General features: G+C 57.8%; 2 protein-coding genes and 1 long non-coding RNA gene across 3 annotated transcripts in view; 2 read left to right on the plus strand and 1 right to left on the minus strand.

The window, feature by feature from the left end:
* The window catches only part of LOC116915279 (tonsoku-like protein), a 9,259-nt gene extending 6,267 nt beyond the window's left edge, over nucleotides 1–2,992 (minus strand). Inside the window, exon 1 of the mRNA XM_032920223.1 lies at nucleotides 2,987–2,992. Coding sequence (XP_032776114.1) covers nucleotides 2,987–2,992 — 6 coding nt within the window. The remainder of the gene's footprint in view (nucleotides 1–2,986) is intronic.
* A 1,944-nt stretch (nucleotides 2,993–4,936) lies between these two features.
* Nucleotides 4,937–5,699, plus strand: LOC115614501. Its single transcript, XR_004389893.1, has 3 exons — nucleotides 4,937–5,000; nucleotides 5,093–5,120; nucleotides 5,690–5,699. It is a non-coding gene; the product is annotated as an uncharacterized LOC115614501 (long non-coding RNA).
* Nucleotides 5,700–6,880: 1,181 nt separating this feature from the next.
* LOC115614789 (vacuolar protein sorting-associated protein 28 homolog) lies at nucleotides 6,881–8,800 on the plus strand. Its single transcript, XM_032920225.1, is given in 8 exon segments — nucleotides 6,881–6,897; nucleotides 6,899–6,958; nucleotides 7,042–7,147; nucleotides 7,276–7,377; nucleotides 8,277–8,331; nucleotides 8,414–8,504; nucleotides 8,583–8,631; nucleotides 8,633–8,800. Coding segments are annotated over 8 exon segments (549 nt in total). The 3' UTR covers nucleotides 8,702–8,800.
* The last annotated feature ends 501 nt before the right edge of the window (nucleotides 8,801–9,301 follow it).

A 9,301-nucleotide genomic window follows, 5' to 3' on the forward strand; every position in this document is an offset into this window, starting at 1 on the left:
CAGCCCTGGGTTGCTCGGTTCACCCCTGGGTGCTCAGGGTCCATCTGGGTGCTTGCTTTACCCCTGGGTGCTGGGATCAGCACCGGGTGCTGGGGTCACGCCAACGTGCTGGGCTCAGCCCTGGGTGCCCTGCTCAGCTCTGGCACCCAGCTCAGGGGCTCAGATCACCCCTGGGTGCTAAGGGTCCATCTGGGTACTCAGTCATGGGTGCTGGGCTCACCCTCGGGTGCTCAGCTCACACCTGGGTGCTTCACGTGACCCTGGGTGCTTGAGTCATGTCAAGGGCCTTGGCTCACCCCTGGGTGCTCAGGTTCCAGCTGGATGCTCCACTCATGCCAAGGGGCTCAGCTCACCCCTGGGTGCTCAACTCAACCCTGGGTGCTGGGGCCACGCCTGGGTGCTCAGCTCATGCCAAGGGCCTTGGCTCACCCATGGGTGCTCTGGTCAGCCCAGGGTGCTCTGCTCACCCCTGGGTGCTGGGCTCATCCCCTGGTCCCCGGCTGATGCCCAAGCACCCAGATCAGGTGCTGGGCTCACACTTGGTGCGGGGCTCACACCGAGGTGCTGGCCTCATACCTGGGTGCTCTACTCATGGGTGCTGGGCTCACTCCTGGGTGCTCTACTCATGGGTGCTGGGCTCACTCCTGGGTGCCTACTTGGCTTCACGTCCTGGGTTCCTGGCTCAGGGGCTGGGGTCACCCAAGGGTGCTCAGATCAACACTTGGCGCCCCACTCATACCAAGGGGCTCAGGTTCCAACTGGGTGCTTAGTCATGGGTGCTGAGCTCATACCTGGGTGCTCAACTCATCCCTGGGTGCTCAGATCACACCAAGGTGCTCAGGTTCCATCTGGGTGCTCAGTCATGGTGCTGAGCTCACACCTGGGTGCTGGGCTCACCCCTGGGTGCTGCCCCCCTCCCCACACAGGGTGCCCATGGCATCCACCAGGAAGAACCCTTTGTCCCACCGCCGGTCACCACCCTCACGGCCCCGGTGCCCCCAAGGTGCCACCATCACCAGGACCTGGCCCCGGAGCCAAAGTCCATCCCGGCTCCTCCCGTCTGGCTCCGGCTTTGATCCGGCAATAAAGGCATAAACCCGGTGCGATGCTCCCGCCGGCTCCAGCCGGTTGGTGGTTAATGGTTAATGGTTGGTACCGGGGTGACCAGTGGGAGCAGGGGGCACTGGTGGGGCTGTGGCACCTCCTGCATGGGCAGGATGAGGCTCTGCTGGTGGTTTCCTCCATGTGCTGCTCTGTAAGTGGGTGGTTTGGTGCTCCCGATGGATGGTTGATGCTGGGGTTGGCTGTTCCTGCAGGTCACCCCAAGGTTCAACCGTGTTGGGGGTCTCCCGGGTTGGTGGGTGGTGGTGGGGGCTGAAAGAAGCTGGTCAAGAGGCAAAGAGTCAAAGAAAGAGCCAAAGAGTCATGTTCACATCATCATCTTGACATCACCATCATCCTGATGTCACCATTGTTGTCTCAACGTCATCATTGTCCTGACACCACGATCATTGTCTTGACATCAATGTCTCAACCTCATCATCTCGATCTCCTCATTGTTGTATCGACACCATTATAGAATCACACAATCACAGAATTGTTTGTGTTGGAAAGGACCTTAAGATCATCCAGTTCCAACCCCCTGCCAGGGGCAGGGACCCCTCGCACCAAACCATGTGGCTCAAGGCTCTGTCCAACCTGGCCTTGAACACCGCCAGGGATGGAGCATCCACAACCTCCCTGGGCAACCCATTCCAGTGCTTCACCACCCTCACTGTGAAGAACTTCTTCCTTATCTCCAACCTGAACTTCCCCTGTTTCAGTTTGAACCCATCACCCCTTGTCCTATCACTCCAGTCCCTGGTGAAGGTCCCTCTCCAGCATCCTTGTAGCCCCCTTCAGACCCTGGAAGCTGCTCTGAGGTCTCCACGCAGCTTCTCTTCTCCAGGCTGAACAGCCCCAATGTTCTCAGCCTGGCTCCATACGGGAGCTGCTCCAGCCCCTGATCATCCTCGTGGCCTCCTCTGGACTTGCTCCAACAGCTCCATGTCCTTCTGATGCTGAGGACCCCAGCCCTGCACACAGTGCTGCAAGTGGGGTCTCACCAGAGCAGAGCAGAGGGGCAGGATCACCTCCTTTGACCTGCTGGTCACGCTTCTTTTGATGCAGCCCAGGACATAGGCGGTTTTTGGGCTCAAGCACACACTGAAGCTGGCTTGGGTTAAGCTTCTCGCCAACCAACACCCCCAAGTCCTTTTCTGCAGGGCTGCTCTGAATCTCTTCTCTGCCCAATCTGTAGCAGTGCCTGGGATTGCCCCGACCCAGGTGTAGGACCTTACACTTGGCTTGGTTAAACTTCATAAGGTTGGCATCGGCCCACCTCACCAGCGTGTCAAGGTCCCTCTGGATGGCATCCCTTCCCTCCAGCGTATCAACCGAACCACACAGCTTGGTGTCGTCGGCAAACTTGCTGAGGGCGCACTCAATCCCACTGTCCATGTCACCGACAAAGATGTTGAACAGGACCGGTCCCAACACCGATCCCTGAGGGACACCACTCGTTACAGGTTTCCAACTGGACATCGAGCCATTTACCACAACTCTTTGCGTGCGGCCATCGAGCCAGTTCTTTATCCACCGAGTGGTCCATCTACCAAATTGATGTCTCTCCAATTTAGAGACAAGGATGTCATGTGGGACAGTGTCGAACGCTTTGCACAAGTCCAGGTAGATGACACCAACTGCTCTGCCGCTGTCCATCAGTTCCGTGGCTCCATCATAGAAGGCCACCAAATTGGTCAGGCAGGATTTCCCCTTAGTGAAGCCATGTTGGCTGTCACCAACCACCTCGTTGTTTTTCATGTGCCTCAGCATGCTCCCCAGGAGAAACTGCTCCAAGATTTTGCCAGGCAGAGGTGAGCCTGCCTCGTCTGTAGTTCCCCGGGTCAGCATCATTGTTGTCTCAACACCATTGTTTTGACCTCACTGTCATCTCGACCTCGTTGCCCTGCCATCATCTTCATTGTCTTGACATCATCATCTTGACCACGTTGTCATCATCTTGATACCATCATTGTCTCGACATCATCGTCTTGATGTCATCATCATCTCGATTTCATTGTCCTGACATTGTCATTGTCTCAAAATCATCATCATCATCAACATCATCATCTTGGCATCATTGTCGCAATCTCATTATCATCTCAACATCATTGTCTTGACATTGTCATCATCTTGATGACCATCATCTTGACCTCATTGTTGTCTTAACCTCACCATTGTTGTCCCAACACCACCAGCACCTCGACATCATCGTCTCGACATCTGTGTTGCCTTAACATCATTGTCTTGACCTCACCATTATCCCGACATCACTGTCTCAATGACATCATCATGTTGACATCATCTCTATCCTGACATCATCATTATCTCTACACCATCATCATCACATCGTTGTGTTGACATCATCATCATCTCATCGCTGTTGCCTCCTCATCATCATTGTCCTCACATCATTGTCTCAACGGCATCATTGTCCTGACGCCGCCATCACATCCCCACCATCATCCCAACACAAACCCTTTGGAGCCACCAACGCCTTTCCCAGGATTCATTTATTTCTCACATTCCCCTTTCCCCACACAACCAACCCCAGCACCGGCACCAGCACCGGGCCCCATGAACCCCGCCATGAACCCAGATACCCCCCATGACCCCCCCGCTGGCTCCGGCACCTCGCCGCGGTGCTGCCCCGGCCGTGACCCCGCCGCTGCCGTCAGCAGCCACCTCCCTGCGCCCCTTGATCCACCCCCCCCGCCCCGCTCCTTGTCCTGCTGCTCCTTGTCCTGCTGCTCCTCCTGCTTCCAGCCGCTGCTGCCCTCGGACCCCCCCGCCCGCAGCGTTACCCCTGCCCCCAGCGCTGCCCTGACCCGGGGGAGGGGGGGCTGAGCCTCCTCATGGCACCTTTTCCTGCCAAAACCACCATTTCCCCCCAACTCCCCATTTCCCCCCCAAACCCATCCTTTTCCCCCCAAACGCCACAATTTTCCCCCAGAAAAACCTTCATTTTTCCCTGCCAAAACCATCATTTGCCCTGCCAAAACCATCATTTCCCACCCCAAAACCATCCTTTTCCCCACCAAAACCTTAATTTTCTCTGTCAAGCGCATAATTTTTCCCACCAAAACCACAATTTCCCCCCCAAATCCACCATTTTTACCAAAAATCATAAATTTCCCCTCAAAATAATAATTTTTCGTACCAAAGCCACCCCATTTCCCACCAAAACCCAGCATTCCCCCCCAAATCATCCTTTTCTCTGCCAAAATAATCCTTTTTTGCACCATACCCACCATTTTTCCCACCAAACCCATCATTTTCACCACCAAAATAATGATTTTTCGGTTAAAATCATCTTGTTTCCGCACTAAAACCACCTTTTCCCCTCTAAAACCATCATTCCCCCCAAACCATCGTTTCCGCGCCCAAAACCATCCCGTTTCCCACCGAATCACCCCTTTTCCCGCCAACCCACCCCTTTTCCCGCCAAACCCACCCCTTTTCCCGCCCTCCTCCGCAGCCCGCGCAGTCGATCCCGCTCCCTCGATCCCGGCTCAGGCGCCACGAGCCGAGCGCCGCGTCATCGACCCGCCGCCATCTTGCGGAAGTGCTGCCGGCGCCGGGAGCGGCTCCGGAAAGACCCGAACGCAGCGGAGCGGCTCCGAAGAGACCCGAACCCACCGGGAGCGGCTCCGGAGGGACCCGAACCCACCGGAGGGACACCGAACCCACGGGAGCGGCTCCGGAAGGACCCGAACCCACGGGAGCGGTCCCGGAGGGACCAGAACCCACCGGGAGCGGCTACCGGGGGGACCCGAACCCAGCGGGAGCGGCTCCGGAAGGACCCGAACCCACGGAGGGACCCGAACCACCGGGGGCCCCGGGAGTCCCGGTGACCCGCGGGATGTTTCACGGCATCGCGGGCCCGGCCGGGCTCGGAGGTGACAGCGGGGGGGGGGACCACCGGGGGGTGTCAATGGGGGGGGACCGGGGATCCTCCTGCTCCACCCAACGCTTTTCCATCCCGTTCCAGCCGCCGGGAACAGCCGGAGCTGTACGAGGTGAGTGGGGACCGGTGGGGACGGGGACATCCCCCGCACACATTATGCCCCGGTGTCCCTTCTCGGTGTCCCAGTTCCCCATCCCCGTGTCCTCATGTCTCATCCCGGTGTCCCCATTGTCCCAGTGTCACCGTGTCCCATCCTGGTGTCCTGGCGTCCCATGTCTCATGCCAGTGCCCCATGTCCAGTGTCCCATGTCTCATCCTGGTGTCCCCTGTGTCCCGATGTCCCTGTGTCCCGGTGTCCCCCATGTCCATCCCCGGTGTCCCATGTCTCATCCTGGTGTCCCGGTTTCCCCATGTCCCATATCACATCCTGGTGTCCTGTGTCCCGTGTCTCATCCCGTGTCCCGTGTCTCATCCGGTGTCCCCCATGTCTCCATGTCTCATCCTGGTGTCCCGTGTCTCATCCCAGTGTCCCAGTTTCCCCATGTCCCATGTCACATCCTGGTGTCCCGGTGTCCCGTGTCTCATCCCGGTGTCCCATGTCCCATGTCTCATCCTGGTGTCCCGTTGTCATCCCAGTGTCCCAGTTTCCCATGTCCCATGTCTCATCCCCGGTGTCCGCAGGAGGTGAAGCTCTACAAGAACGCCCGGGAGCGGGAGAATGAGTCCGGAGCCGCCCGCGGGGGGACAGGAAGGACCCGGAGAGGCGCCACCGGCCACCGCGGGGGGGACACACGTGGGCCGGGCCCCTGAGCCCCGCTGTGGGAGCTGCCGGTGGCCGTCACGGGCCTCTCCAGGGCACCGGCGGCCACCGGGCCTGCCACAGCCCCGCACGGGCGCTGGTGTCCACCCTGGTCCTCCCTGGACACCCTTCTCCATCACGGTCTCCTATTGCCCATCATGGTCCTGTCTTCTCCATCACAACCCCCTCTTCTCCATCATGTCCTTCCTGGAACACCATCGTCTATCACAGCCTCTTGTTCTCCATCATGGTCCTTCAGGGACGCTGGTGTCCATCATGGTCCCCTACTTTCTCCATCATAGTCTTCTCCATCGTGGTCCTTCCTCAGACACCATTGTCCATCATGGACCGTCGTGGTCCTTCCTTGGACACTGTTGTCTATCACGGCCTCCTATTCCCCATCACAGTCTTCTCTGTCAAGGTCCTTCCTGGACCTTGTTTTCCATCGTGGTTCCTCCAAGGACATCATTGTCCCATTGTGGTCTCTCCTGAGACCCTGTTCTCCATCACTGTCTCCTATTCCCCATCATGGTCTCATCTTCTCCATCATAACCCCTTTTCTCCATCATGGTCCTTCCTGAAACACAGCTCTCCATCCTAGGTCCCATCTTCTCCATCCTGGTCCATTCTTCTCCATCCTGGTCCCATCTTCTCCATCATAATCCCCTGTTCTCCACCACTGTCTCCTCTTTTCCATCATGGTCCTTCCTGGGACACCATTCTCCATTGTGGTCCCTCCAAGGACATCATTGTCCCCTCCTCTCCATCCTGGTCCCATCTTCTCCATCTGGTCCCTTCTCCTCCATCTTGGTCCCATCTCCATCATAATCCCCCGTTCTCCATCCCTGTCTCCTCTTTTCCATCATGGTCCTTCCTGGGACACCATTCTCCGTCATGGTCCTTCTAAGGTCATCATGGTCCTCTCTTCTCCATCCTGGTCCCTCTCCTCCATCCCAATTCCCCCATAGACCCCCATTCTCCATCACCACCCCCTTCACCTGCACCAAGCCCCATCCTGCCCCCCGTGGTGCCCCCCATGGTGCCCCCCATGGTCCCGTTGCAGGTACGACAACATGGCCGAGCTCTTCGCGTGGTGAGACGCTGCAGGCGCTGGAGAAGGCCTACATCAAGGACTGTGTCTCTCCCAACGAGTGGGTCCGGGGGTCCCGGGGGTCCCGGGGGGGGGGTTCCCCAGGGCCGGGGCCCTCCACGCGTGTCCCCTCCTCGCCCGCAGGTACACGGCCGCCTGCTCCCGCCTCCTGGTCCAGTTCAAAGCCGCCCTCAAGCAGGTCCAAGGGGCCGAGATCAGCTCCATCGATGACTTCTGCCGCAAGTTCCGGGTGAGCCGAGGCCACCGGTGGCACCCATTGACACCCATTGACACCCAGTGACACCCGGTGACACCCGGTGCCACCACCGGAGCTCAATGGGCACCGGTTGTGCCGCTGATGGTGGCGTCTCCCCGCAGCTCGACTGCCCCTTGGCCATGGAGAGGATCAAGGAGGATCGACCCATCACCATCAAGGATGACAAAGGCAACCTCAACCGCTGCATCGCCGACATCGTCTCTGTACGGCACCGGCTTGGGCTTGGGTGGGAATGGTGGGATCCGGGTGGGATCTGGGTGGGCTTTGGGTGGGGTTTGGGTGGGATTTGGGTGCGATTTGGATGGGAATGGTGTGACTTGGATGGGATTTAGATGAGAATGGTGGGATTTGGATGGAATTTGGATGGGATATGGATGGGATTTAGATAAGAATGATGGGATTTGGATGAGAATGGTGGGATTTGGATGGGATTTGGATGAGAATGGTGGGATTTGGATGGAATTTGGATGGGATTTAGATGGGAATGGTGGGATTTGGATGGGATTTAGGTGGGAATGGCGGAGTTTGTATGTGATGAGAATGGTGGGATTTGGATGGGAATGGGGAATTGGGTGGGATTTAGATGGGATTTGGATGAGAATGGTGGAATTTGGATGGAATTTGGATGGGATTTTGGTGGGATTTGGATGGGATTTAGGTGGGAATGGCGGGGTTTGGATGTGATTCAGGTGGGATTTGGATGGGAATGGGGAATTGGGTGGGATTTAGATGGGATTTGGGTGAGAATGGTGGGATTTGGGTGGAATTTGGATGGGATTTGGGTGGGATTTGGATGGGAATGGTGTGATTTGGATGGGACTTAGATGAGAATGGTGGGATTTGGATGGAATTTGGATGGGATTTGGGTGGAATTTGGATGGGAATGGTGGGATTTGAATGTGATTTGGATGTGATTTAGGTAGGATTTGGATGGGATTTGAGTGGGAATGGCAGGGTTTGGATGTGATTTGGGTGGAGTTTGGATGGGAATGGTGGGACTTGGATGGGATTTAGATGGGATTTGGGTGGGAATGGTGGGATTTGGATGGGATTTGGGTGGGATTGAGATGGCTCCTGGTGGAACCAACCCCTCCTCTTGCAGCTCTTCATCACCGTGATGGACAAGCTCCGCCTGGAGATCCGAGCCATGGACGAGGTACGCTCCCACCGCACCAACCACGAGCTCCCATTGGACACCACCAGCGTGGTGCCCTCCTCCCAAATCCCTCTTCCCCAGATTCCAGCCGGACCTGCGGGAGCTGATGGAGACCATGAACCGCATGAGCCACTTACCCCCCGACTTCGAGGGGAGGCAGAAGGTCAACCAATGGTGAGCAGCAAGCGCTACGGAACCACGTCCCGCCCCGGGATCATGGTCCCCGGGTAACGCGGCCGTGGCTCTTCCCAGGCTGCAGACCCTCAGCGGGATGTCGGCCTCGGATGAGTGGATGATTTCCCCAGGTGAGGCAGATGCTGTTTGACCTGGAATCTGCCTACAACGCCTTCAACCGTTCTCTCCACTCCTGAGCCAGCCGGGGGTTGGCTCCATCCCAATTCCCTCCCGCTTCCCCTCCCAGTTCCTCACTGGACCAATAAAGCCGTCGCCTTGGTGGCACCAGGAGCTCCCAAAAAGCACCAAGAAACGTGAGGGTGGATGCACGGGGGATCTATATGGATAAAAACCACATCACCGGGGCTCTTCCAGAAGAGTTTTCCGGTGCCGGGCGAGGGTCCCCGCGGCGAGGGGGCCGGGATGGCGCCCGCCGGGATGGGGCCGGTGTATGCGCTCCCGGCCGCATGAGCCGCAGTGTCCTGATGTGGCCGGTGAACCCTGCCCAGGTGGGGGGGTCCAAGGGGGCCTCCACGGAGCAGCCTGGGGGGAGGGAGATGCCGTTGGGTTCCTGGCTGGATCCCGGCCCTGAGTCCCTGCCTCCAGCCCATCCAATCGCCGGCCTCCTATCCCATCCATCCCATCCCATTCCCAACCTACCCCATTCCATTCCCATCCCCCATCTAATGCCATTCCATCCTCAACCCCATCCCAATCCCGTCTATCTCAATCCCAATTCAATGTATCTCCATCCCCATTCTTGACGCATCCCAACCCATTCCCAACCTACCCCATTC

This window comes from Strigops habroptila, chromosome 1 (genome assembly GCF_004027225.2).
Source record: "Strigops habroptila isolate Jane chromosome 1, bStrHab1.2.pri, whole genome shotgun sequence".
NCBI classification, from domain to species: Eukaryota; Metazoa; Chordata; class Aves; order Psittaciformes; family Psittacidae; genus Strigops; species Strigops habroptila.